This window comes from Colius striatus, chromosome 1 (assembly GCF_028858725.1).
Source record: "Colius striatus isolate bColStr4 chromosome 1, bColStr4.1.hap1, whole genome shotgun sequence".
Taxonomy (NCBI): domain Eukaryota; kingdom Metazoa; phylum Chordata; class Aves; order Coliiformes; family Coliidae; genus Colius; species Colius striatus.
In genome coordinates this window covers 114,886,086-114,903,397 of record NC_084759.1, presented here as the reverse complement: position 1 = coordinate 114,903,397, position 17,312 = coordinate 114,886,086, and the positions used below count along the sequence as shown (strand labels likewise).

The 17,312-nt window shown below is 35.1% G+C and overlaps 1 protein-coding gene across 5 annotated transcripts in view; it reads right to left on the bottom strand.

The window, feature by feature from the left end:
• Positions 1-17,312, bottom strand: part of CBLB (Cbl proto-oncogene B) — a 133,707-nt gene that overhangs the window by 37,547 nt on the left and 78,848 nt on the right. For all 5 annotated transcript variants that reach the window (XM_062003806.1, XM_062003822.1, XM_062003814.1 and 2 more), the window contains exons 6-10: positions 13,153-13,274; positions 10,724-10,861; positions 9,324-9,411; positions 6,942-7,073; positions 3,709-3,912 (exon numbers count right to left, since the gene is read on the bottom strand). In XM_062003806.1, the coding sequence (XP_061859790.1) occupies positions 3,709-3,912; positions 6,942-7,073; positions 9,324-9,411; positions 10,724-10,861; positions 13,153-13,274 (684 nt within the window). The remainder of the gene's footprint in view (positions 1-3,708; positions 3,913-6,941; positions 7,074-9,323; positions 9,412-10,723; positions 10,862-13,152; positions 13,275-17,312) is intronic.

Below are 17,312 nucleotides of genomic sequence, written 5' to 3'. Positions count from 1 at the left end.
AACCTGTATGAGAAGATAAAGTTACTTCACTTAAAACTGATGGCTGTAAATATTTTTTACATAGACACATTTATTCTTTATTTGATCTCTCCTTTGTCAACCCACAAAAATGCATGAGAAGGAGGGAACATAGTTAAGGCTGGGAAAGTTGGCTCCATGCTGCCTAAGGAACTAGTAAAATACATTTTAACTAAGGGAGACACACTACCTCACAGTATTTTAATATATTTTAATATATTCCCACACATATTTAGTATATTTTAATATGTTCCCACAAAACAGGTGCACCATCAAGAATGAAGTGACATATATTTATGAGCTAAGAATGTACAGCTGAAGTGAATATGTGGATACATATTTGAAGTATTTTTTTTACATATTCCAGCACTTTATCTGATGAAATAAAAGACAGTATCACTACATAATATATGGTTTTTTTCATTACCAGAAAAAGTCAATAATGGAGAAATGAGGAAGAGGAGTCAAAACCATAGTCTCCTGCCATATTTTGAGAACCAAGGTCTTTTGTTGTTAAGTTTGATTTATCTGCTGGAAGAAGTCTAATGATGACTAACAGAGGCCTTCAGCTTTGACAATTTCCTTTAACTATTTTAAAGTAACAGTGTGAACTCAAGTCAGGCCTTAGTGCATTCAAACAGCTGGGAAATTCATTCCAGAAAAGATAGTAACTCCCCAGACAAGGTAATTCATCTAGTTTTAGAAGAATGCATTTTTTTAGAGAACATTAATTCACTTTAAATTACTGAAAACCTCCTAGTCTCCTATATTGCTAGGGGCTTCCTCTAGGTTTTAATGTAATATTATTTGGATTAAACAATTACTTAGGCACTTATGAATTCAAAATTATTTGCTCTTAACAAATGCACTATGCATTTTACTTATTTTTTTGTCTTTTTAAAAGAAGTGTATCCAGTTACATCCTGTACAAGGTAAGTGACAGATAACTCACTTCACTGGGACAATGGAATATTAAACATTAGAGAATAATAAGCACAGTCTCCTAGAGGATTAAATGCTCTCTTTAAAAATGAGAAAGAACAGTGCCATTTTTAGTATTTACCTGTGTCTGTAATCTCTACTGTTTTTCATATGCATTTTGTAACGTGCTTGGCTAGCATAAACAGCATGAGAAAAGGAATGCTTCAGGCAATAACTGCATTAGCTAATTTGACACTATGGAGCTGGAAATTTCTCAGAAATGAGACAATTAACAGAGGTTTTGGCACCACTCCACATCTTTCTTTCATAAAGAAATATCTGAAGACAATTTGGGGAAAAAAATAGCTGCTTGATGAGGGAGATAAACTAATTGCAGCAGATTTCTCAGTTTCAGATTTTTCAGATTTGAAGTACGCTTCAGAGGCAGAGTGATAAACCACAGAATTGGTATTTTGCCGATATCTGACATATTCGTAATTCATATAGGTAAGGTAGGTAGGCTGCAATAAGTGTTTTTCAGCTTTTCATTTTGTTAAGAACAGGTTACTTTAAAACCCACTCAAGCCCCTTCAACAGTGAAGAATCTGACTGCATATGCTTCTAAAATGAGTTTACCGCAACTATTCTTTGAATCATAAATATATTTGCAAGTACAAGTCAAAAAGATAATAAAAATTGGTAGTGAAACATTTTCACAGTTCCCCTTCTCACAAGGTTTTCAATAAGAATTCAATGAGGGTTGATCTGAACATTTCCACAACACATTACGAAACCTGACAGTCCCTTTTATCAGGATCTCATGGCCCCTGGAACTTTCCTTTTCTAGCAAATTCAACACCACAGCTCACTATTAGCCAGATATGTCACAAGAAGATTTTTTTCAGTAATATCACCATTTGGTCTGAGACAAAAGCATTCTATTTGATTTCAAAGGATTATCAGCCTTATCTTGAGAAAGCATATGACAATCCTTGCAAAAAAAAAAGTCGAAAAATTTGTTCATTGGGATTAGAGAGTAACAATAATATCAGCAGGTTGTCTGGGAAAACTAAATTATTGTCTTTGTCATCTGACTACCATTGTTTCAACAAATCAATTGACTACAACACAGTCATTATGCAGTACCAAGTTCATATTAACAGCATTAACGAGAAACAAAAGAAAAACTGAAAAAGTCAAATCCTAAGTTATGTCACAGAAGGAAAAAAGTATTTATTCTAGCAGGCTCTGAAGAAACAATGTTTGGCAGGGAAAATAAATAATGATTAAAAGAAACAGGCAAGGCTGATGAAGGTGTTACTAACAAAAAGTGTATAAAAATAATGCCAAATGCCACACAAGTGGTGTGGTTAAGAGCATCACTGTACAACAATTGTTAAGAGTTTTAAGAAGTAAATAGAAGCTGAAAAATCACCACACAACTTGAAAATTAAATATTTTCAAGTAAGGACTTCAAGAGGCTAACAAAGTGTTCCTGAACTTCAGTGATAATTAAAAGGTTTCTTTCTCTGAACAATGAAATAAATGATATAAAAATAACATGCATCAAAGCACTCAAGTACTTGGTGGATATTGAAAGCAAGATATCTTATAGTAAAGCCTATTATTGTTCCTTCTTTTGAGAAAAGCATAATGCATTTTTGCCTTATCATGGAAATGATAGTGTTATAAAAGCCCATCAATTCAAGGCCCTCTCTCAGAGGTCAGGCTGCAGACTGCAATTTAAGTCCAGACAGGAAGGATAAACTGTTCCCAAGGGCAGGTTATGCTGTATTACATACACAACACAAGAATGATACATATGACTTAAGAGGTTAGAAGGATATCAGAATTAAGTATATTTATGTACAGATACTCTCAGATATAAGGGTGAAACTTTTTTTTTTTTTTTGAAACAAATACAATGATAAGGAAATGGAAGAGGAAGATGTTACACAACTAACTGCAAGGAAACTATTCAATCTAGATGACATCAGTTAAGAGGAAAAATTATAGAAAATGCACTGTAAAACTCTGTGTTGCATGACTTTTGACAATAACTATTCCAGGATAAAACATAAAAGTGAAAACCACCAAAATAAATTAAACTTGTGTCTCTGGTCATGTTTATTTATTAGCAACATCATCTCCTGTGACCAAAGAGATTCCATAACAAAAGAGCACTTTCAGGACAAAAAAAATCTCAAAAAAATTAAAAGAATCTAACACTAAAAATACAGAAAAAGAAACCCCACTGACAATTCACACACAACATGATTATAAGCTACTTGTGTGCAATACGATGGGTGCCAAATCACCTTTACAAAGCAGTAACATTTATAGCCTATTCAGAAACTCAAGTTTAATCCTAAAACATCCTATGCACGTACACACACACATGCACACATAGAAAACTGATAATACATTCCATGTATATGATTTCTTTTTTGTTCCTTACAAATAAAAGTTCAGGGAATTGTCCATACAGCACATTTTGGATGAGTCTCAGCTGGTGCAAACTCATGCTGCCTCCATTACAGTTAACTCAGTTTGTATCAGCTGAGATTATGGATTTTTTGTTTTTTTCCTTTTTTCCTACTCATCCTTGGTATTATTGCTGCAATACTGATGCATCTTGTTTTTTCAATCCAAGGACTATTCAGTGAGCTGCTGAAACCTAGAGCATGAAGTGCAACCTCTCATTATGCAAAGTTACAGGTAGATTAATTTAAAAACATATATTGTTATTTCTTTTATTTGTAAATTTACCTTTCTGACTGAAGCCAAACGATTCATCATTAAAGACTCTTCTCTATCATCATCGTCATCCAAGTCCAACATGGGCATACTAAAGCTATCAATAATACTGCAGCATCTGGAGTTTTCATCCCTTGGATCAAAGGGATCCACAATGATTGGTTCAGTTCCTTTGATTTCACAGCGGCAGAAAGGACAGCCTTGGCCATCAGATTCCTACAGCAAGACAAAAAGGTACATACATTTTAAAAATAAAAAAATAGAAGTAAATGAAGTAGATCTTTCTACACAAAAATTCCTTGATCAGGTCTCTAAGAGTTTGTAAAGAAGTACTGGGAAAAAAAAAAATAAAAAAAGAGAGCCATGAAGCTTTGAGAGATAAAGATAATTCAATCTGAATTCAGAAATCATGTTGTGCCATACTTGCGGTCAGTCAGGCAGAGAGCTAAATAGATATTTACATCAAAATGAATTCTAAACAACCTACCTATCCTGAAACATCACCAAGCAAGCAGAGCTTTTTGGTTTCTCAGGTATAACGACAACTTACTTTTTTTTTTTCCAGAATAATTTTTATCTTGGTACTTGCCAGTCTTAATAAACTGACAGATGATTTTCCAGTTTGTGGAAGAACTGTATCCAGAGGCCAAATAACAATAATGTCTCCTGACAAGTCATGTCTATTTGCATAGCTAGTACTGGATTTTCATTTTGTATGGAAAAATATATGTAGTTTACTTTTGGCAGCCTTGCATCCTAATTACAAAGGACAAGTCTACATTATTTACTATATCAAAGAGCACCTCCAAACTATACGGATCTACTGAAGTAGTCACTGTCAAAGGAAGTCCTCCATTACTTTTACAATTACTTCAGTTTCATTTTATAAAAACAGCCTTACAGATGAGGCACAGACCTTTTAATTTTCAAAGCTTTCTTGTATCTGTGTTGCCCAATAGTTCTGTACAAGCAGTTTCCTTTCTTTTCTTTGAAAAGCAGTAAGTTTACGAAAACATATTGAGTGGTTAACCAATCACAGCAGCAGAGATTTGTATTGAAGAATAGGAATTCAACCAAGTGATTAAAACTGAGATCTGAGATGTCTATATGAATATACACAGGAAAGTATTTTAGAACATTGAGAGAGAAGCTATTGTGAACCTTATAATGCAGCATATTTGCCCATATGCTTTAGAATTAACTCCAGACATGTTGTTTTCAGACAAGAACAGATTTCTGTGGAAGAAAATTACACTTTACACCTGTTGCATAACACACAAATGAAACAATTAAATGAAGTCTTATTTGGAAGACTGATCTCCAGAAAGGTGAACAACCCTGAATCATCCTTAGTATTCTACGCAGATCTGATGTTGCTTACTCAGGGATTTTTCCGCTTAGAGAAAACATCTGCATTGGACCCCTTGAGGCATATCTAATGAGTTATTATGCTTCCAATTAAACACTTGCCCACCAGAAGCTCGCAACAGCTGACGCTGTTACAGTGTAATATTTCTTCATTGACTCACTAATTATACAAAAGTTAAATTTGTAATCAAGTCCAAAATGTACCTGGTTGATTACAGCTGGTTGCAATGTTCTCATAAAGTTTCATGTTTTCGAACATGTCAGTTCGTATAAAATGCTTTATTGTCCTCTTCCCATAACTCTAGCCATTGGCCAAAGCACTGAGGACCTTCAGTTCACAAGCCTCCAGAACCTGAGCACATTACTGGCACCACACTGCAACATGCCACTACCATGTTATGAGACATACAGCAATCCAAAGTACAACATTTTCAGTCTTTGTCTTAGTACTTCCAGCTAAATTAAAAAAGAAAAAAGCTACAGATCTCAGATTTTTTTTAATGTCAAAGATTAACATAGTGAGATCTTTATGTTTGCCATTCAGAATGAAACTCGTAAGAACAGAAAAAGGGTACTCCTGAAATGAGAGATAATGTTCCAGCTCAGCAGCTGCTTAGTAGTGAAATAAATATTAGACACTTGTGTATGTATAAAATGGAATTTTCTTACAATTTCTGATCTGTGTGCAATTTGAAAGACTTGCATTGGGAGCATTGAACTCAAATTTCAGAAAGAACACAAAATCAGAAACTGAGAATACTCCTTTTTCAGCAAGCTTCATTGCTAATGGAAGGAAAACTCAAACGAGACTTCTGATACTCTGTGTTAGCTTGCCAATGATGATTTTTTAAAATTACTATAGGTTTCCTTTTTAAATTCCTAATTAAGTCATATCTCACCTACAAGAATGAAAATTCACTGAGATGAACTCATTTAAAAACAAGTAAAAATGGATTAGAGTTTCTTTTTACTCTTCTCACTACATTCATAATCCAATATGGTGCCTAACTGTGGAACAGAGCCCTTACTGAGAATGGGATGATCCTTACTTCTCCCTACAAAATATAGATTAGAAAGAAGAAACAGTCAGGGAGGAGGAGACAGAATTGATTCAGTTTGAGAAGCACCTATTAGGAGAAAGTCTGAAGTTGTAAAGAAAAATGACTTCTGCTTTTAATTTTTAACTCAAATGCTTGTTAGCTACACTGAAATAAAGGGTACTAGACCTCCTTTTTCCCTCACATTGGTTAGGTCCATGAACAAGATGGATAAAACACACCACTTGTGTCACCAGGAAGTCTCTGCATTGCAGATATTCTGTAAATGACACTGAGAGATCAGAGTTTCCCCTCCATTCAATCTCTTACCCCAGCAACCATTTAAAGTTACATGGTTTAGTGCCTTACATATTATTAACATGAAATAAAAGAATCCTACACTTCTTTTCCCATGGGCTACTTCATGACTTGTACTACTGATTGAATCCTTCTCTCACCAAAGACATCCTGTCTCCTTATAGAATGCTATCTAGTCAGTTACCCACTCACAGCTGCTACCTGTCCTCTTCATGCCTTTTGAATACATCATGAAGTGACTCAAGTGGCTGAATTGGCATCAAATGCCCAGCTTTAACTGTTTGAGTAGCTATTGTGCTCAGGAAATAGTTTCCACCTAGCAGCAGTCAGTAAATGGCCTTGGCAAGCATACAAGTCTATATTTTAATGACTCCTGAAACTTTATTTTTCACAGATTTTGGTCCATAAAATGAAAAAGTTTCTAATTTAAAATATATGTATCATTGAACCCTCTTACTGACTACCTGGAAAAGTAAACATACCCACACTGTAAAAAGAAACGTTACTGAACTATAACAATACCTGCCATGCTGTCAGACATGAAGTGCACATAAGGTGTCCACAAGGCTCTATCTTCACATCCTTGTCATTCTCTGCACAAATTTTACACAGCTGAAAAGTGGAACCCATTTCACAGTACAATTCATATTGCTCCTGTAACAAAAGAAAGTCAAGTGATTATTTCTGTATTGTGATTTCTTCACAAAGAATGTACCTAAGCATTCGTAGTGACAAACATTTCTTTGACCTCCTTGTTTTCTTACCCACTTTACTTGTCAGTGAAGGAAACTATTGCTACTGATCTATTTAAAAGCCACAGTAAGGTTACTAAACAGCTTCATTTTTTGCTTCTTCAAATCTATAATACACTAAAATACACACTAAAAAATGTTTAAAATATCTGTGGCTATTAGGTTTTCTACAGAATTCTCAGATGTAACTACTACACAAGACATGCACCCTGCTTTTCTTTGGTAGCAGTATATACAAGAGGAAGATAATGAACATATATTTCTAAGTGAGAAACTAAGTGATGAATGTGAACAGAATTAGGAATTTCCTCTCCTAGGTAGGAGTTTAGGACTAATAAGAGTTATCAGATTGAACACTGACAAGCAAGAGGACTTTCTACCTACAGCAAGGATGTCGTATAGTAGTATGGTTAACCAAAGTAAACAGCCCTTATGAATGACGCATGGCAAGAATATCTCCTTCAGGATAACATGATAATAGTCATGCCCAGATTATTCACTACTTTGTAACCTTACAAGACTGACAGGAAGGCATAAGAACACATTCAGGATGAGTAAATAATAGGTAAAACTTGAATCCAGAACAGTTTTCTAGAATTGTTGGGGAACTGACAAACAAATGCACTTTTGTAGAAATTAACCTTTTCTAGTCTTGAAAAAAAAATCCTCAGATTTTGAAAGCTTGAAGTAAATACAATCCAGGTCACAGGAAAAAAGTAGTTACTGATGACTAAAGGGAGAAGAGATGAGTCTAAGAAAAACAAAATAAGAGATGGCTTGTATCTGCAGCTGTAGTCAGTATGTGCTAAAGATCTTTACAGCGGAGCTCTCACAAAGAATCCATCTGCAGCAGTCTAGACCTGCAGCCACCTTCATACCATCTTTTAAGCAGCTCTAGTGATAACTTTAAACTACTGCAGTTAGATATTATTTAAGGCAGTATTTATGTAATTCTGATTCTGTTGAATTACCATCAGAATCAACTAACGGTGTCCTCATAACTACAAGTGCAGAAGCAACTGGATTAATTCAGTGAATTCAAAATACAAAGTGATTGGCTTGTCAATAATAAGGTGAATGTCTAAGTTGCTTTTTCTTTCCTGGAGGAAGAGCAAGCATATGGGGCTAGAAAACCATTCCGTTCAACACGAATATCTGATACCTCTGCATTACTGTTTCATTACTATAAGACTGGAAGGGAAAGGGGGAACTCGGAGAAATCGAAGTACTCAGACTTCAAGTAATTGGTTTTAGGAATTCTTATACTTAGGAAAATGGTATTTACATAATGATATTCCTGAAAACACCATAGATGGTAATTAACTCCTTTTTTTAAGTATTTCTAGAGGTGGAATTCACAGAGCACTTGGAATTACAAAAGATTCAGCAAGTCATCCTGCGTGTCCTGAAGAAAGGATGACCATCTGAAATAGTATGGCTTGTATCTAGCCTGATGAACACATCCCCAAGTCTTCCAGATGCTGTTGTCAGGAAAAAGGCCTACATAGTATACCTTAACCTTCTAGTGTTAATTTCAGCCCCATTTTTACTCAAGCATTGAGTATCAAATATCTACACCTTAGTTTATCTCTTCATCACTTAACAAGACTACAAACACATCTAGGTATTCTTATTTTCTCTGCCAAATGTGTCCTTTTAGGCACTTAACTATTTCTATTGCGTTTCCCTCAATTTGCACAACAGACAAAGGAGAGAAACCCTGGAATTGGTATTTTTGTTATATATGAACTACACTTTTCCTTCAGGACCTGTTAACAAACTGTACCATTCCCATTCAGGCTTCAAAACTATTGTTTTACCTTTATTTTATTTCTGTGTTCCCAACTGCAATTTGCAAGGAAACACCAGGCTACCTACACTTGTAACATAAATATAATAAAAATATTTAGTAACTATTAACACATTTCTCACTTGTAAGAGGCTTAAAATAAACAAATTTTCCCAAGACACGTTGTCTGCATCATCATCATTTCTAGAGTTTAAAGGATTATTATCCTGTTATTCATCAAAGCCCTTCTATCAAAAACATATTTTCACTCTCCTGAATTTCTCACATTTTAATAGAAGCTTATTATCACTGCTACATGAGATACTAAGGGAAATGAAGATTACAAAATAACAGGCAACATACCTGTGTGACTTTTATGTGATCATGTGGTGTGGGTTCACATAATCCTGTCAAGTCAGGATTGTAACTTCGTCCATCTGGGAACAGATAGCTGCATTACAAGAAGATTGTTTTAAGTATGCGTATTTCTTTAGTTTTATTAGCTAAATAATATCAATGAAATTTGAAAAGGGTAGAATAAATTACAGTAGATATTAACTAAAATGTATCATCTTTCCTCAGACACATTTCTTATATTTTGGATGCAAACGAACTGCTACCTATGCGTTTTCACCCATACTCAAGTGTATTTTTAGAAGCACAGAAAAGATTTTGACATCATATGCATAGGTACAAGTGCAATACATCTGACCTTTTACCAGCATACAACTTTCTATAGGTGGATCAACAGAATATGATTTTGGATCTTCATTTCACAGTGAGCTTATAATTACACATATTCCTAGTGATCTCTCCACTGTGAGCATCGTGCTTGGTGACTTTGTGACTACTACAAGTAACGCAGCAGAATAGAAAGTTACACACATTTGAGTATATCTTTATATATTATGATTTACATTTTATTATATGTAATCATATATGATGACATATATGATGTCAAAATAGACGTAGATTTATATCCAAGAATCCATATGGAAAATCTGAGATGCAGACTGGTCTTCAGGTATGAGCTGATGAGGGCATTTCAAGTCCATTGGAAATTAATAATACTGGAAAAAAAATACTAGACTGTGCAGGACTGAGAAAAATTGCAGGACTTTAAAGGGTTTCTAAATATCTTTTTTTGAGGATTACCAATTCTCCCTTCCCCCTGCACCATGATCACATGGATATTTTAAAACATGTATCCCAGTGAAAAGACTCTGACACCAAAAATTTGTCTGTTATGTTACTTCAGGCAGCCTAGTAAAAATGTACTACTTCTCCCTATAAACTTAGATTCTCTTACAATTATAAATCTTTCCAGTAAACTATTAGAAATTGGAAAATGTTCTGGCTGCACAATATATAAAAAAGCAATTACACAGCTTTCAAATCATTGTCCAGAGTTAAGACACATGAGTAACTGGCAGAAGTAATTGTTCAATAAGCTTAAGTGCATTTGGGACTCTTATTGGAGGAGGAGGGAAGGAATCAATGTGACAGCTGCCTGCTTTTATATTCTCTTGGAATTTATCTGCTATGAGGTATGACTTTGGTTAATGTTGGTTAACAGAATTACCTGGAAGCAAGCGTTTTTCAAATGAATACAAGTGATGGTCCTTAAACTTTGAAGGAATGCTAAATACCATGTCCAGATCCTCTGCCTCTAAAGATCTTTAATAACTACCCATATAAGCATTAGGATCAAGAAAAAAAATCAAGATTTCAGACCTATAGTGACTATAGGAACTTGTACTCACAATCCTTCCCGGCTTCCATCAATCAAAGCTTGAAACAGAGGTTTATTGTGAGGTATGGTCTGCAATATGTTCCCATCGCCAGTCACATATCCAATGGCCCACTGTCCCAAGCGAGTGCAACTCAGTCTGAAAATGTAGCTTGATAAAAACAGGATCAATAAAAAGTCAGTGTTAATCAGAGTTCACAAAACAAGTGAAGAGAGTAAAGATGGCCTCTGGTTAAGACGCTGAATTGCATCTCTGAAGATTTGGGTCAGATTTCCTATTCTAACACATGTACAACCTTAAATAAACCAGCATCTCTTACTTTGTTGGTACCTTATGGGCAGAAATAAGGTAACAGTAGCATTATACTCTCAACTTTTCATTTGCTTGCTTTATAGTTCTGAAAGTGAAAGCTGCACATTCACTGTGAATGGTCCTATTACATACATTTAGACATTCTCACAAACCTTTTCAAGAACAGTGTATTATATTATCAGCTCTCCATAACCACAACATATACCTTTTGTGCATACACAGATCAACAACCTGAACTAATGGAAAAGGAAATATAAAACATCTTCATCTGCAACAGAATGTGAACAAGGCATAATAAAAAAATGTTAATTTTGTGTATAGCAGAGGAGGTGAACAGGAGAGAAGAAATATCACTCCTACTCCAGAAAATACCAGATAATAACAAATCCACTGGACTTAAATTTAAATACTGCTGTGTGTTACAGGTGATAGCTGGGAGTGTACACAATGTAGACAGAGAGCAGAGTAGGAGGAAAAGAAAGATTTACAGGCAATAGTATCAGGCATGTTTAGTTGTTCTTACTAAAAACTCTAGTCTCTTTCGTGTCAGACACCACTTCACATGCAAAAACCTCATTCAGAAAAGCATCCCATGGTGAAATACCACAAACTCAATTTTATATCACAGAGCAGCATTTCTTCATTATACATCATTTTTTTGTTTCTTCAAAACTGTCTAAAATGACAAATCTTAGCATGAATTTTGGCATAGCTCTTAATACCTTCACGAGGGCCAATATTACATTGAGCAGTAACTATTTACTTTAATAGAATCTTGTAATTTCCAGGATGGTTTTAGACAGATTAATCTGTCTATCGAGGAATTAAACTTCCTATCTCCTCTTTCATGCACCATCATTTGATCTATGTGATTCTATAAAGCCATTTTCTGATATGCAATAGAAAGTTATCTTAAAACCAATATTTTATTTAGAAGGAACATAAATGCAACTTCGGACAATTTCTCTCTTACTTCTCCATTACAATCACAGAATCATAAGCAATAATAGAAAAAATACTAAGTACAGCAATTGCTCTTAAATCAACCTAATTATCTGACTTCATTCACAAGTGCCGAGCTAAAAATGAATGCTATTCCACTGGAATCATAAGTTTTTATATAAAAGCACTTGATCAGTCTGATAACTTAAGATATAGTCTATTGTTTGCTAAATATCAAAAGAACCTAAGTACAGACTGTAATTCTTGCTAGACTTCTTACAAGTTTCAAAATGATGGATTTTTAACTACATATACACATGATTCTGCAGCAAAGTCGGACAACTAGACATTACCTAAAAAAGCTTTATAACTGAAAGCAAAAATCGCAAAAGAAAAGTTAACTAATGTAGAATTAAATCTACTAATGAATTTTTAAATCTGCAATATGAATGAAAAAAAAATAGGTCAACGGAAGTGGAATAAATGGTAAAAGTTCAGTTAGAATAATTCAGTATATAGAGCACATCACATAGATATTATTTTAAAACTCTGCATGTCATCATACTTAGTCTGACAGATTCCTTTTCTAGGTGTTTGTGATACACAATCATTAATGGCAAAGAAAGGTGGTAACAGGAACACATAAGTACTGACTACAATTGTAATTTAATTGTGCTACCATTGAAAGCATTAAAATGATTTTTACTATTAAGCAGCAATTCAATGAAAATTTTGAGAGGCAAATTATATTTTCAAACATGCATTTCAAGAATGCATCGCTTGTTGCACCTAATTCAGCAGAAAGAACAATGTAATTTTCTTTTTTTTTCTATTTAACTGTACTACTTTAGAATTTAATGTGGTCATACAGTATTTGCTTGCTTCACAGCACCGTAGATGAATTACGGCATTAAAAAGATCATGGCTATAAAACTATGTATTAAAATCTAAAAAGTCATCACTTTTTAATTTGGAATTCCGACTATCATGAAACTATTTCTGAAAATACACTTTGATATAAACAAAATCACAAGTATAAAAAAAACCCTACTACTTCTTTGATTCACTGTTATATTCACTCATTCCTTCAATATTGCAGTGAGTTTGTCAGTGAATATAGAAGTATGAATCTAGAATAATCATGTAGTTTCTTGGAAAGCTGTAATTAATTTAAAAAACCCTCTTACCTTCCAGGCTTCGTGCTGTATTTTTGCAATCTTGCTTTCACTTCATCATATGTCAGGAATGCCATATATCCAGGATGTGTCACAGCTAAAAAGTTCCAGTTCCTCAAGATGGAACCCCATGGCTAAAAATGTAAGACAAACAATTAAATAGATGCAGACAGGTAGTTACATATTTCTACTCAAACTCAAGTCAATTTGTCAGAGAGACCTACAGTGAATTAGCTTCAACTGAAAAATATACACTTTTGGTTAAGGTCTAAATAGAATAAAAAGACTGTCCCATATACCCTGCTTTGCTACAAGAATTCCTTCAAAAAAATTATTCCAAGAACATAAAAGATTTTAAGACCTTGACTTTAAGGGATCTATTTGTAGTTACATAAAATATTAAACATAATATTTAGTTAGAACCTGAAGAGTTATGGCTCCACGGAGGTTTAATAAAAACACAATTAAGCCTATTCTTGAGGAGGTCCTGAGGCGCTTTCATAGTTAATGATAAGTAACACTAACAAATGAAGTCTAATAAAGCCACTAATTTGCGCTGTCATTCCTTTCCCTATTCTCTACTTTTCAATTTCTTCCATTACAGTCAGAAAACAAAACAAAACAAATATTGACAGCACCTCACCAGAGTCTTTGCTGACCTGAATAACAAATGCTTCAGAAAATTCGGTGAAACATGCCTGATATGCTATCACTTCAATGAATACAGAGCAGTCCTTTACTGTAAATGGAGGATGATTTTTTAGTAGTGGATTAATACAAATATACCAAGCATTCACTGCTAGAATATGGAAAGACAAGAAGCTGCCTCTGAACAGTTTGGATATTTTTTTAATGCATTTGTCAAAAGAACATGGCAGGTGAAGTTAAGCAACACATGAGCAGACACTCATGTTCTTGTGTGACCTGCAAATTCCCTTCAAAAGGACTTCTAAGGGATAGTAGGTCAGAAATGTGATACACTTGAGTAGACTGCTTGAGTTTACAACACATTTCCCAGACAAACCCTAGCCATTCTTTAAACATGGATTAATTTGCCCATTTTATTTTTAAATTAATACTTGCTCAAATCAGGCACATGATATGGAACAGTAAGGTTTCGCCACAGAGGCCATAAGAAACCTCAAGTACTCAAACTTGTACTCTCACCAAAGATGGATGGCAGGAAGCTTCATCACACGAAAAATTTTAGTTGCCCTAACTAGAGAAAAAAGGGAGTTCACTTTTCCCCTTTCACCACACCAACACTTCCTTCTCAAAACCACAACATTCTTTCTCCTGCTGTGTTAATGAAGTGCATAAATGTAGATCAAAAAGGATGATCCAATACTTTCATGTTTTGTTGGACCATAGTAAGATAAAGGCTTGCTACAGTACATTATAAAATAAATTCAAGTAGTGTGCAAACTGCTTGGTTAATCACAACCATCAACCTTCTAAGTTGACAGTAGCCACTATCTTCCTCCAATGTTCGGGCTCTTTACAGAGTATCACACTACTACTATACCTAGAAAACAGTGTGGCAGGATGACTGAAAAATGGAAGGGCAAAAACTCAGTTTGTCTTGTGGACAGAGATTACTACAAAACCAGAAATGCTAAATGTGAAAAGATATGAACACTTTCTCTTCTGCGGAAATAGTTTTGCATAAAAGGACAACTTAACTGAATGTATAAACAGTGATAGAATGAAGTTCCTTTTCTTCAAAGCATCTACATATTCTGCTGTTCTAACTTTATCTCCAGCCAGAGAAGACAGCACTTAAAGCTGTGAATTCATATAGAGAGGAGGCAGGGGGAGCAACTTCACTTTTATAAGATCTCCATAAAAAGTTGTCATGCTTGCTTCTATGAATAAGCTTTGTTATAAATGTAGCTTTTCTGTAACACAACCCACAGTTGGCAAAACAGTATTTTGATTACTGAAACAACTGGGATTTTCTCTCCGTGGGTGTATGCACACATAGTTACAGAAGCTGTTTGGTAACTAGACAAGTAAAATATATCCTCTGGGAGAGGTTCTCAGACCAAGTTCAGCACAAGTTCACTTCAACAGTTATGCAGTTATTGCACCAGTTGGTAAACTGGTGGCAAAAATTTGCTTTCTGCTTCTTCGTTAAATTAAAAGTTTCTCCTAATCAATATTCTCTCCTAATATATATATCAGTACTGCCGATCCCCTTTTTCTAGCACGAAGCTCAGCAATGAATCAAACCAGCAATGGCCTCACGAAGAAACACATGCAAACAGGTACTAAAAGGCTAATAGAATATGGAAAATCTTTCATTTTAAGCTTCTGTCCTGAAGTTTAACACAACCTATAGGACCTCACTTAGGGTCAGAAAAAGTGTTACTTCTCAGATCACTGACTTATCATTGTAATTTACACTCTATGTTTTACATCTGGGCTTGATTAGTAACCTGAACACCCTATCTGCCAAATAGTGAATAAAAGTAAGAAACTTTGACACAGTACAAACTGATCCCAAGGTGGAAACATTCAGACAGAAACACTTGACAACCTCCACATAAAGGGCAAAGCTTAGGGTCCTTTTGCTAAAGCATAAAATACAGTGATCTAGATTCGTTATTTTATTATTTCACTGAAGAGAGCCTCCAAATCTTTTGTTCAAATCTCAATAACCTTTTTATGTTTTAGTAAGTGACCAATGTTTCTTGGGGAAACTAAACAGAGAGATTAGTGACACTGTAACATTTTCAACTTTGATACATTTTTTACTCAGAATGGAGAAGATATGATCAAAATCAAAACTCTGTAAACTAAAACCATAAACAGTCTCCTGCCAAATCTTAATGTCAACTTTGTAACGACATCCTTTCACGTAACAGCAAAATCAAGAACTATAAACAGAGACTATTACAAAACATGGAATATGGAGCAAATGCAGGGCAGAATTAATACATTTAATATGGATGCAAACTAAGGGCAAGTGCAGATTCCTGCATCTGGGGAGGAGCAATCCCATGCACTAGAACAGGTTGGGGATTGACCTGCTGGAGAGCAGCTCTGCAGAGAGGAACCTGGGAGTTCTGGTTGATGATAAACTAAAACATGAGTCAGAAATACACCCTTGTGGACAAGAAGGCCAATGACATCCTGGGATGCATCAAGAAGAGTGTGGCCAGCAGGTCAAGGGAGGTTCTGTTCCTCCTCCCCTCTGATCTAGTGAGGCCTCATCTAGAGTCCTATGTCCAGTTCTGGGCTCTTCAGCTCAAGAGGGACAGGGAACTTGCAGAGAGGGTCCAGCACAGGGCCACCAAGATGATCAAGGGACTGGAGCATCTTTCTTATGAGGAAAGGCTGTGGGAAATGGGGCTGTTCACCTTGGAGAAGATTGAAGAAGAAAGTCATTAATACTAACAAGTATTTAAAGATGTAAGTCAAGAGGATGGGGCAATACTTTTTTCTGTAGTGTCCAGTGATAGGACTGGGGGTAATGGACAAAAGCTGGAACACAAAAAGTTCCAGTTAAACATAAGGAAAATCTTCTTTCCTGTAAGGGTGAGGGAGCCCTGGCACAGGATGCTCAGGAAGGGTGTGGAGTCTCCTTCTCTCGAGGTTTTCAAAACCAGCCTGGATGTATTCCTGAGTGACCTGATCTAGGTGGGCCTGCTTGAGCACGGGGGTTGGACTAGATCATATCTAGAGGTCCTTTTCAACTCCTACCATTCTGTGAAACCAACAAAGCCTACTATGTTGACTAAAATACTTCAAGTAGAAGGGATACAAGGTTAACAGAGGCACATAACATACATACAAGCCTATTTCAGATAAATACTATCTATTAATAATAGCATAGGTAATGATATTCCGAAACATATCCCCTAATTGTAAAAAAACTGCAGAGTATTAATGGCAAAAATATGTTCATGAAGAAGAGTTGAGCTTACATTTCGACTAAAAAAAAATCACCATCCTATGCAACTTCCTTTATGTGTTCGTAGAAAGACTTCATATAAGTATATATAGGTACAAAATCACAATGAAAACACAAGTAAAACTTATCTAAGCACCTGAAAGTACAGCTTTTAGAATGCATTTAAGAACAGCGAAAAATTAGTAATCAGTCAACACAAAGGTGGTGTAATCATACTAATCATGTGCAGAAACAAAGCATGTGTTGCTGGATGTTT